The sequence below is a fragment of the Euleptes europaea genome, chromosome 3 (assembly GCF_029931775.1).
Source record: "Euleptes europaea isolate rEulEur1 chromosome 3, rEulEur1.hap1, whole genome shotgun sequence".
NCBI classification, from domain to species: domain Eukaryota; kingdom Metazoa; phylum Chordata; class Lepidosauria; order Squamata; family Sphaerodactylidae; genus Euleptes; species Euleptes europaea.
Window position 1 is genome coordinate 15,547,437 of NC_079314.1, and position 12,703 is coordinate 15,560,139.

The following is a 12,703-nucleotide window of genomic DNA, read 5'->3' on the forward strand; positions in this document are numbered from 1 at the left end:
TAGCGCAAATTTTTCAACAACGGAATTGAAATCTACATTAAAGTCTCTCTCAATGGACAGTATTGCTAGATTACTCAGTCTTTCTTGGCTCATTGTAGATCTCTGATATGTTTTAATTAGTTTAAGTTTTGAGAAACTTCTTTCACAACTCGCTGTAGAAACAGTGATAGTAAGAAAGATTCTTAATGTGACAACAAAGTTAGTTACACTTTCTTGCAGCTTCCACTTATACACCCAGCGAAGCAAATCTAAAGCTGACCAGTTTGCAACCTGCTCATCAGGATTGACCTCCTTATACAAGATAATGTGGTGCCGAAGTCGAGTTATTTCGGTGAGCATAGATGCAGCATTCAATTCTGTGTACTGAGCACACGTGTGCTGAATTTGTTTCTTAATAAAATCATCTTTTTCAGTATCCAACAATGTTTGGATTTGCAAAAAAGCAAATCTCTGGTGAAGCGTATTCATCTGCGTAGTACGTTTTTTAATTTCTGCCTGGAGCTGATCAATTGCTTCCAGTTGTTCTCTGCTTGTTTCCTGTATTAAGGTCAAGCCAGCATCGCAACTGTTCTCACCATCCATCTTCTTGCGTCTTCCAACTCTTCTCTCTGTAGGTATGCGATAGGTTTTGCATACCTGCAGAGCTTTCTCAGTTGCCTTTGACACTAGACTATCACGTTTTTCATGACAAAATAAAGCCAATGCTTTTAACTTTTGCACGCATTGATCAAGCGCAAGTCCTTCTTGCTGCAGGTAGATCTGAGTATCATTTACTTCGGTTAGTACTGGGTTCCAAAAATGCAAGAAAGAGAAAAAAACATATGTCATTATGCAAACTAAAAGACTTCCTGCATCACCCCTGGTTTCAGAGGTTTCTTCCGGCCCATCTCTCAACGCTTCCAAAGCGTCTATTATTTTCTCAGTGTGTTCAGCAAGTACGCATACAGCTTCATGCTTTGAACTCCATCTTGTGTTACACGATCGCTTTACACGAATTGGTACATGTTTCTTAAGGATATCCCACCTGTGGGTGGAGCTTGAGAAAAATGCATACACCTTTTCCACAGTGCCAAAGAAAGTAACAGCCTTTGTCCCAACACCAACTGCATGCATCCCAGCAAGATTGAGCGAGTGATTGTTACATGGCACAAACATTGCTTTGGGATTCATATCCAAAATACGTTTTTGTACACCACTAATGTGTCCAGCCATAGTCGCAGCATTGTCGTATCCCTGGCTGTAGCAATGCTCTAGTTTAAGGCCATCAGCTTGCAACTTGTCACAAATTTGTTTTGTAATGACATGAGCTGATTTCCCATATAACTGAATAAAGTCAATGAAAGACTCTGTCACATGGACTCCTGAATCTTCAATATGCACATATCGAATCACTTGGGACATTTGGTCAGTGTGTGAAATATCAGGAGTGCTATCAAACATTATAGCAAAATACTTGGCCTTTATGATATTTTGAAAGATGACTGTTCGAATGTGATCGCCGAGCAGGCTAATAAACTCATTCTGGCTCTGTGGAGAGAGATAGGACACAATGTAACCATCTGTGCGTTGTACTCTGTGAAGATGTTGTTTGGCAACTGGGTCATATTTGGCGAGTAACTTGAAAGTTTCTAAGAAATTTCCACAGTTACCATCTGTATTTAAATCTTCAGAGTGACCACGTAAGGGTAAGGTTTGCCTGGCTAGATACAGAACACAATCAAGTATTCTGACTAAGATTGCCTTCCATTTTTCAAATGACCTCTGTTGTGCAAGCTGGGCAGCAGCATCAATAGTCTCCTGTTTATGCAGCCGCATTTCTAATTCTTTCCACATTGTAAATGCACTCAAGTGATATGAACTGCGCTCATGCTCTAGTAATCTAGGGCTTAACTTTCTCCATGCATTAAATCCACCTGACTTTCCAAATGAACTTTTCCCTTTAGCCTTCTGAAAAAGCATGCAAGGAAAGCAATATGCAGCATTGTTTACAGGAGAAAACACCAACCATGTCCTTAACATAGTCTCACCATTCTCCAAATGTATGTAGAACCAATCCTTGGAAAATGACCTGCCATTACTGTCTCTTGGAAACCATGCATCCTTATTCTGCAGTTCCTCTGTCCTTCGCCTGACAAGTTCAGTTTTCAAGGTTTCATCCATGGTTTCAGGCCAATAGCCAATATCAGTATAAACTTTTTGGTCAATATTTTCTGGCAGATTTGGCTGAGTATAAACATCCTTAGATGAAACTGTCTCTGCTTCTAATGCAGGAACAGGAATGTCCACCAACACAGGATCAGGATTATGAGTCTCCTGTGGTGCTGCTGATGGTCCTGCTGTAATTTCAGCAGTACTCACCAAAAACCGGTGAAGCCTTCCAGCTAACTTAGCTTGTTGCTCTGTCTCTATTTTTCTCCTTTTCCTGCCTTGTGCACCAGATTCTTTTTTGTATGGCATGATATAGGTGTAGTATTCTGCTAAAATTCTAAAAAAAAAAAAAGAAAAGAAAATCACTTTCTTGCCTTGCTGCACTTTTAGCACCCCTTCATTGTATAACCATTTCTTTACTCTTAACATAATGTTTATTCACCTTCATGCCTATTGCCTTACTCTTTCAGCAAAAAAATAAAATAAATTAAAGGTTGCTAGACCCACTGGCTTACATCAACTTATGTTGAGCTGGAGCAGCTACATATGGATCGAAATCTGTCTCGTCACTGTTGAACCAACCAAACTTACCTGCAGCGGCGGCTTCTACTCAGTTCCCCACGTCTCCTCGAGTCCTCCCGCCTCCTGCTCGGCAGCTCAGCCAATTGCATGCTGGTTCTCTCCCTCGCTCAGCGCTGCGCTGGGCGGCTGCTGCACTGTCCCTCCCCCAGATAGTCCCTCGCTCTCTCTCCGCACCGCACCGCACGCCTGGCACGCACCCCCCCTCCACAGTGGGCGGCGACCCGGCGGCTCGAATCGGATTCGCACAGCCAGCACTGCAGTGAGAGAGAGTGAGTGAGTGAGCCAGACAGGGGCAGAGAGCTGCGAGTGCGAGCGCGCCCCCCAGATGTTGCGCCCGGTGCGGCCGGCCCCCCCTGCACCCCCCACGCTACGCCACTGCTCCTGTGTCACCTGCCCCTTCCTTTTCCAGGTGATCATGGTGACAGGCGACCATCCCATCACTGCCAAGGCCATTGCTGCCAGTGTGGGCATCATCTCGGAAGGCAGTGAAACCATTGAAGACATCGCCACCCGCTTGCGCATCCCCGTGGAGCAGGTCAACAAGCGGTGAGTGTCTGAACATGCCCCTGTGGTAATGACCCACTCGTAATCCTACTCTAGATATATGGATTATTTGGTGTCTAGATTTATGGATTGCTCTAGGTTTATGGATTATTTGGTATTGGGCACCGCAATTTAAGAAGGATGTAGACAAGCTGGAATGTGTCCAGAGGAGGGCAACAAAGATGGTGAGGGGTCTGGAGGCCAAGTCTTATGAGGAAAGGTTGAAGGAGCTGGGTATGTCCAGCCTGGAGAGGAGACAACTGAGAGGTGATATGATAACCATCTTCAAGTTCTTGAAGGGCTTTCACATAGAGAATGGTGCAGAGTTGTTTTCTGTTGCCCCAGAAGGTCAGACCAGAACCAACAGGTTGAAATTAAATCAAAAGATTTTCCGGCTAAACATTAGGAAGAACTTTCTGACAGTTGAAGCAGTTCCTCAGTGGAACAGCTTTCCTCAGGAGGTGGTGGGCTCTCCTCCTTTGGAGGTTTTTAAGCAAAGGCTGTCAGCAATGTTGATTCTGTGTGTGAACTTAGGCAGATCATGAGAGGGAAGGCAGGAAGGGTTGTGTCAGTGTTTGCTCTCATGACCCTTTCTTACATGCACAGGGTAATGCCAATCACCATTTTGGGATCAGAAAGCAATTTTTCTCCAGGCCACATTGGCCAGGGATCCTGAAGGGTTTTTGTTGCCATCTTCTGGGCATGGAGTAGGGGTCACTGGGGGTGTGGGGGGGAGGTAGTTGTGAATTTCCTGCATTGTGCAGGGGGTTGGACTAGATGACCCTAGTGACCCCTTCCAACTCTATGATTCTATCCTCAGGAAAAATGAGGATGTGACATGTGGGGTAGAGGTATCATTGAGAATGGGGGGTGAGGCCTGGATTGGCAGGTAGGGAGAGGAAAGTGGGCACTCTCAAACCTGTGGCTTGGGGGGGGGGGGGCTTTTTACAGTAACTGGGGCTTTGCAAGAGCTATTTAAATCATGAAATACCAATGGTCAACACCTCCTTTTCCCCATCTTCAAAGCCTGAGTGGCCAAGAACTGCTGTGGGACTCCAGCCAAAGATTCCCCCTGGGTCTTCTTCACACCACCCAAACTCATAATAAATGAAGACCAGTGCCCCTAAAATTCTTGGGGAACAGGGTGGAGGGGGAGAGTTAAAACCCCACTTTCTCAGCCCCACAGCCCTACTCCAGATTATCCCCTCCCAGCTTGATTTCATGTCTGAACTTCTGAAAACGTTTTGATGCTTTGTGCAATCATAACCATTCGCACACCCTGAAAACAGTCAATGAAGAGTGTTTCCTGTGCAAACCACATTGAACCTAATGAAGCCTCGGTGTTTTTGCATGGTCTTTTCTTGTTGCAATAGTACCTATGCAGGAGATAGTCCAATAAAGTTTGGGTTCCTTTATGCCACTGCTGAGCCCCTGTGGGCCTGAAACTCTACTGAAGAGAAAGATGTTTGCTTTGCTTTTCTAGGGATGCCCGAGCATGTGTAGTGAACGGGGGCCAGCTGAAAGACATGGAGACCGAAGAGTTGGTGGAGATCCTCAAGACGCACCCGGAGATGGTCTTTGCTCGCACTTCTCCGCAGCAGAAGCTCATCATTGTAGAAAGCTGCCAGAAACTGGTAAGGGCCGCCAAACCCTAAGAGGAGTTTGGCAGGGGTAAGAAGAAGAGTTGGCTTTTATATCCCAATTTTCTCTACCTTTAAGGCAGGGGTAGGGAACTTTTTTTCTGCCAAGGGACATTTGGATATTTAGAACATCATTCGCGGGCCATACAAAATTATCAACTTAAAAATTAGCCTGCTATATTTGGTCAAACATTCAGCCAAGAGGCACGACCGGAGACAGCTCTGAGTATCTGCCATGTAGAGCGACTCGCTTTTGAGCTCTGCCTTTCCCAGCTGGGCCTGAGAGATTCAGGCAGGGCAGCAAACACAAGACACAGTTTGTTGGGAGGTCCTAGCAGCTCTATAGCTAACGACTCTTCTTCAAGGGGGGAAAAAAGGTTCCCTTTCTCAGCAAGACAAACTCACATCCGCCTTGAATAGAGGCTATTCCTGTCCGCAGGAGGGGGCGGATCGCTGGTCTTAGATCCTTCTGAGCTAGAGATCTGCCAGGACCCACAAAGGGCCAGACCAAATGATTTTGCGGGCCTTATACGGTCCCCGGGCCTGACGTTCCCCACCCCTGCTTTAAGGAGACTCCAGCCAGCTTACAATCACCTTCCCTTCCTCCCCACGCATCAGACACCTTGTGAGGTAGATGGGGCTGAGAGTTCGGAGAGACCTGTGACTAGCCCAAGGTCACCCAGCTGGCTTCATGTGTAGGACTCGGGAAACCAATCTGTTTCTCCAAATTAGAGTCCGCTGCTCAGGTGGAGGAGTGAGGAATCAAACCCGGTTCTCCAGATTAGAGTCCACCGTTCTTTTTTTGCAAAAAAATAATATTTTGTTCCCCCCCCAAAAAAAAATACACTTAAAACAAATATATATATATATATATATATATATATATATATATATATATGCAAACATAGTCAACATAACGAAACAATACAAAAGCATTAGACCTAAACTATAAAAAAGGAATCTATACCTGGGTAAAACAGGAACTAGTTTTGTTATGGGCAGTATAACTGCCATTGTTATACTATTTTAATTTTGTCATTGAATATTCAGCTTATTGTTTACTTATTCATTCTCTAAAATGATAATTCTTTACAAGCTCATCGTGAGCTTGCCTTCTAAGTTCGCCTCTAAATTGACCTTCATATACTCAATAATTTCTGTTGGTTGCTTTTCTAACCAATCTCCATGCTAAAAATACAGGTTTCGTGTCATTACAGTGCACCACTCTTAACCACTCTGCCACGCTGTCTCTCAGTGCACACGAACGCAAGAAGCTCCTGTTGACCTAGCACTAGTATTGTCTGCTCTGACTGGCAGCAGCTATCCGGTACTGGACTTTCCCATTGCCTACAACTCGATCTTGATAACTGGAGACTGACGCAGGGACCTTTCTCATACTAAGCAGATGCTGAACAACTGAGCCATGGAACCTTTGCAAGAAAGCTGTCGGGCTGGTGTCAGGCTGGAATGGAAGCATATCGGACATAGAAATGCCTGAACATCCAATTCTCTTGTCCTTTTCCTCTGCAGGGTTCAATCGTGGCGGTAACAGGAGATGGCGTCAACGACTCCCCTGCACTGAAGAAGGCCGACATCGGTGTGGCCATGGGCATTGCCGGATCCGACGCGGCCAAGAATGCTGCCGACATGATCTTGCTGGATGACAATTTTGCTTCCATTGTCACGGGCGTCGAACAAGGTCTGTTATGGGGAGATCCAAGCGGGTGGGGGAAGCGCCCTTGCAGTAGCAATCCACCCATGATTGTAATCATAGCCAACAAGCATTTAAACCGTTCAGTACAAATATGGGAAGCTTAGGTCAAGCTGCATTGCTGAAGCCCTTTCTGCCACAATGGCCCTCTCGAACCCCAGTGGACAGGTGTCTGCTCCTTCCTCAAAAGGAACAGTAGTCTCCTGCACGCGTGCTTAAGAAAATGAATGGACCAAGCCCAAAGTTCCCTGTGAAATGACAGGAGATTGATTAGGCCTGTGGCAATGTTGGTGGAGAAAAGTATCGCTTCTTTAGGGGTAATATCCCAGCACTCACCAGGTGCAAGATACCCCACCTCCTTAACAGCCGGTTCTATGAATGTGGAGGAATTTCTCAATCACACACGTATCAAATGTTCAAGAAAAACTGTTTTAATAAATATTCATAGTCATTCAAAACAAACATCATTTTTTCTTAAGAGGCTTCGGTAACTTTTACCTAATTATAACAAAAAACAGTATTAACAGCTTGAGAGAGTGAGCTAGAGAGAGGCAGAGTCATTTAGCTACAAGAATAGCTGTCAACAGAAAGGAGGGCCTGATTCTGGAGGAGGAAACTGTCCCTCCTGAAGCCAAAGAACCCTCTGGCACTCAAATTAGGCTCTAGGGACTTTCCAACAGGCGAGACTGTCAAGAATGGACAAGAATTATAAAGGGCAATTTGGAAATGCAAAAAGATTAACGGTACCTTTTACCATATGTGGAGGATGTGTAAAAACAAACAAACAAAGAAGTCCTGGGAAGAAATGCATGCTGAAATTCAGAAAAATGTTGAAGATCAGATTTCCTATGGAAGCCTAATGTATGCTATTGGGCATTTTACCCAAAAAATATTCCAAAAGCTCTGGAAGAACTGTTAAGATATATGATAATGGCGGTCAGAATTACATTAGTAGCCAAATGGAAAGCAGAAGAGTTCCCTGATAGAGAAGGCTGGGAGAGTAAACTGGCTGAATATGCAATAATGCCAAAATTAAGAAATTATGTTAACAAAAAAACATTCAAAGAATTTCAAGAAAAATGGAATGTATACTATTTGCAATACTCTTTTAAAAGGTTAAGTATGTATAGTGAAATGGATTATAAAAGAATCAAAACCTTAAATTTGGGAGGGGGAGTTCATAAATACATAACAATTAGTAATATTGCAAGTGGTTTTATCTGCTGTACATTATATTTGATTTTATTGTAATGCTTAATCTTAAAATCGTGTTTAACGAGTATTATATAGAATAACTATTTGTTTCAAGGTTAATGGAATCATCACTGTTAAACTATGATTGTTATCAGTTAAAAAAAATGAGTTGTGTTATTGTGTATTGCATAGAATACTATTGTCTGCTATACTTTTGCCCTTAGTATAGAGGTAATGATTTTAATCATAACTGCAGTTTAAGATTTGACTTTCAAAAATCTATTTTTCTTTTTTTGGATACTGATCTTTCTATATCTGCTTTTTTAGACATACTTAATTTTTAATAATTAACAATTATTTTTAAAAAACAGCAGGACAATCTCATAATTACAAAGGGGAACTAGTGAGATAATTTTAAAAAAAGATGGAAGAGAGAAATTGGTTCAGCAATGGGAATGGTTGGTTAAACCCATCTGTGTCTTCCCCTGCTCCAGGGCGCCTGATCTTTGACAATCTCAAGAAATCCATCGCCTACACCCTGACCAAGAACATCCCCGAGCTGACCCCGTATCTGATTTACATCACTGTCAGCATCCCCCTTCCCCTCGGCTGCATCACCATCCTCTTCATCGAACTGTGCACGGATATTGTGAGTGGCAAACAGTTTATTTTTACTATCCTGTTTTTTGACCAGCTCAGATTCATTCCATGCACAACACGCAGGCACCGTTGGCACGGTACATCTTTGGAAATTCAACTTAAGCCTCAAAAGAGCAAAGGAGAGCTGTGCAGAAAGGACAGCAGTCTGACAATTGGGGAACCCACTGGTGAATTGCTTAAAGGCAAAGGTAGCACCCTGTGCAAGCACCAGGTCATTCCTCACCCATGGGGTGACGTTACATCCCGACATGCCTTCCCCAGTCATCTTCCCTTTACCCCCAGCAAGCTGGGCACTCATTTGACCGACCTCAGAAGGATGGAAGGCTGAGTCAACCTTGACCCGGCTACTTGAAAGTGACTTCCGTCACGATCAAACTCAGGTCATGAGCAGAGCTTGGACTGCAGTACTGCAGTTTACCACTCTGCGCCACGGGGCTCTATGAATTGCTAGCAGGTATTTATATCCAGTAGGGGCTAGGCATGCAGTAAATTTCAACACCGATCTGATTCGCCAGGAGAAATTACCTTGCTGGATATCCTTGATATTATGCAATCTGAGCTTCCGATTGGATCGCTTCAATGGTTGTTGTCAAAGTTTGTCTCAAGCAGCTTTGCACCTGAGTAGCAGCAGCTGGTTTTACACAGCCAGGTTGCTGCAGCTTGTGGCTGCTTTTGCCTGGTCTGAAAACTAAATGGTCTCCATTAACAATTGAGGCACCTATCCCCCTCACTCTTAGTTGGATCATTGAAGTGATTGACTTCTATTGCAAAGCAAGGAAGCCCTTCCAGTTCATCCCCTCTTTGCACTTATGCAGTTGGATTCAGCCTTTAAATGACCAATATTTGCTAGATTGCGTTGCCTGTGCCTTTTATCTGAGAAGTGAGTGCAAGAAACTGTTGCAAAACTAGCAGGGTTCATGGGCAGACACAGAAGGTACACAGAGACACTAATAGTAAGTCTCCATTTAAAACTCTCAATTTTTTTACTTTTAACAATATGCTTTTTTTTGGGAGGTGGCAGCAGATGAGGGTAGTATCTGTGTAGAAGCATTGCAATCTGGCAAGAAAGCAGCACAATCAAGCAGATGGTCTTAATGAAATTCATTTAGGCACATCCAAAGAATTTGCCAAACAGTCAGTTCCTTGCTCTTGACTGCCAGGCAGGACATCAGCTAAACCAGCAGGTTCTCAAGAACGGCTCGTTGGCACCTCAGTGGACTTCCCTTGATGGTATTCTTACTGGGACAGAGATGGGGCAGCCACCCAGCACCCCTCGATCATCAGTTTCATCCCTCTCCCAACTAAACTAATATGTCTTTCTTCTCCTGTCTCTTAGTTCCCCTCTGTTTCCCTGGCCTACGAAAGGGCTGAGAGCGACATCATGCATCTGAAACCACGCAACCCTCGACGGGACCGTCTGGTCAATGAAGCACTGGCTGTCTATTCCTACTTCCAAATTGGTGTGTATGGGTGCTGAAAAGTAGAGTCTAAGGGCTAGAATGGGGAGTGAGGGATGAAAAAAAAGATGTTGGGAGTTTGTCCCCAGTGCAGGGAGGGAAGGCAGTAAGGCATGTGTGTGCCGTCAAGTCGCAGCCGACTTATGGAGACCCCGTAGGGTTTTCAAGGCAAGAGACGTTCAGAGGTGGTTTATTTATTTATTTATTAAATTTATACCCCACTCAAGGCTGGGCTCAGAGCAGCTCACATCACAAAAATATTCCTAACAGAACCCATTATACATTAAAATACAAATATCATTCACAATTGAAACATAATCCATAAAATCTAAAATCCAGCTAGTGCCCAGTTTCATGGCACACTGGTCAGTTGCCAGCCCCGGGGGGACAGTCAAAGTCCCCAGAATCCCCAGATCAGTTAACCCGACTAAATAAGGATGGGGAAAGGGAGGCCAGCTACGATGGAAACTAGTTGTTGCCTCAACCCTAGGCCTAGCAGAACATCTACGCCTTACAGGCCCTGCGGAACTGAACTAGGTCCCACAGGGTCCAGGTCTCTCTTGACAGAGAGTTCTACCAGGCCAGGGCCAAGAATACGTGGGCTGAGAGAGTTCGGAGAGAACTGTGACTGGCCCAAGGTCACCCAGCAGGCTTCATGTGGAGGAGTGGGGAATCAAACCCGGTTCTCCAGATTAGACTCCGCCGCTCTTAACCACTACACCAGGCTGGCTCTGTAGTAAGGCTTAGGTGTCTTCCTAAGGGCCAAAACACCCTGAGCTATGTGGCCCAGGATAGCTCAATCGCATCAGATCTCAGAAGCTAAGCAGGGTCAGTCCTGGTTAGTACTTGGATGGGAGACCGCCCAGGAGCTCCAGGGTTGCTACACAGAGGCAGGCGATGGCAAAACACCTCTGATTGTCTCTTGCCTTGAAAACCCCACAGGGTCACCATAGGTTGGCTGCGACTTGGTGTGACGGCACACACACACACACACACAATGGCCAAAACAGCTGTGACTCAGAAAGCCCAAGATCCAATCTCTTGATGCCTTTACCTTGACTCCAAAGTCCAATGACCAACGCCTAAACTCGTGTGCCATGGTAGTTCTGTCGACAGGTTTTCCTGGGACCTTATTGCTTCAGAGTAGCCACAGAGACTGCTAAGATGATCAGGGAAACAGCCCCAGGGGAGGAATTTCCCTGAATTTAATGACACCCCTCCAAAGCTGCTATTAGCACAGATAAATACAAGTGCTGGTTAGAAATTGGTGTCCTGTTTGTTTCGCTGAGAGCTGTGCTGGGTAGAGTTTCTATCAGCAGTGGAAGGACAGAGCTTAGATTCTGGTTGAGATGGCAAGGGTTGTTTTTTGTTGTTGTTTTGGCTGATTCCTCACCCACATCTGCCTCTATTTCCATCCCACCCAGGGGCTATCCAATCATTTGCAGGCTTCACCGACTACTTCACCGCCATGGCCCAGGAGGGCTGGTACCCTCTGAAGTGTGTGAGGCTTCGGGCCGACTGGGAGAATGACCATCTCCAGGATCTCCAGGATAGCTATGGGCAAGAGTGGGTGAGTCGAGAGCTGTAGACCCTATCTGCATACGAATGGTGTTTCCTTGGAGACAGGACTGGCTTAAGAAACACATTTTTTGGGGGGGGGTGTAAAGTGCCATCAAGTTGCAGCCTACCTGCGGCAACCCGGTAGGGTTTTCAAGGCAAGCGACTAACAAAGGTGGCTTGCCATTGCCTGCCTCTGCATAGCGACTTTGGAATTCCTTGGTGGTCTCCCATCCAAGTTCATATGGTAACCCGGTTCTTATGGCACACTCTGATGGCAAGACAAGGCAACTCAGTAGGATTTTCAAGGCAAGAGTCTAACAAAGGTGGCTTGCCATTGCCTGCCTCTGCATAGCGACTCTGGAATTCCTTGGTGGTCTCCCATCCAAGTACTAACCAGGACTTACCCTACCTAGCTTCTGAGATCTAATGAGATCAGGCTACTCTGGGCCATCCAGGTCAGAGCTAGGAAATGTATATATATATTGCCATCAAGTCACAGCTGACTTATGGTGACCCCGTAGGGTTTTCAAGGCAAGTGACGTTCATAGGTGGTTTGCCATAGCCTGCCTCCACATCACGCCCCTGGTATTCCTTGGAGGTTTCCCATCCAAATACTTGCCAGGGTCAACCCCACTTAGCTTCTGAGATTTGACGAGATCAGGCTAGCCTGAGCTATCCAGGTCGGGGCTAGGAAATGCATAGCCTGGCGATTATTTAGCTCTAGTCTGAAGGTCTGTTTATATTCTGCACACTTTCCAAGGATCCAAATACTACCCAGTATTAAGTTGGCCACTAGAAATTGGCCAATCTATTTTAAACTTCTACACACCCTAAATTCAGTGTGTGTGTGTGTGTGCGCACGCACGTGTGCCATCAAATCACAGCTGAATAATGGTGACTTTGTAGGGTTTTCAAGGCAAGAGACATTTGCAGTTGGTTGGCCATTGCCTGCCTCCGTGTCGGCTGAGAGAGTTCTGAGAGAACCGCGACTGGCCCGAGGTCACCCATCAGGCTTCATGCGAAGGAACGGGGAAGTGAACAGGGTTCTCCAGATTAGAGTCCTCCGCTCTTAACCCCTACACCAACCTGGCTCCATTCAGAGTACAAAATGGGAAGCATGGCCCCTCTGTTCATGGTCCTAGGCTGATGAAAGGGGAAGAAAGCAGACTACATGAACTTTGCTTTTTGCATGACCTCTGGGCATGCTA

General features: G+C 45.4%; 1 protein-coding gene across 1 annotated transcript in view; it reads left to right on the forward strand.

The window, feature by feature from the left end:
* Positions 1–12,703, forward strand: part of ATP4A (ATPase H+/K+ transporting subunit alpha) — a 42,257-nt gene that overhangs the window by 25,669 nt on the left and 3,885 nt on the right. Inside the window, exons 14-19 of the mRNA XM_056847527.1 lie at positions 3,140–3,276; positions 4,757–4,907; positions 6,444–6,612; positions 8,313–8,467; positions 9,815–9,938; positions 11,360–11,505. Coding sequence (XP_056703505.1) covers positions 3,140–3,276; positions 4,757–4,907; positions 6,444–6,612; positions 8,313–8,467; positions 9,815–9,938; positions 11,360–11,505 — 882 coding nt within the window. The remainder of the gene's footprint in view (positions 1–3,139; positions 3,277–4,756; positions 4,908–6,443; positions 6,613–8,312; positions 8,468–9,814; positions 9,939–11,359; positions 11,506–12,703) is intronic.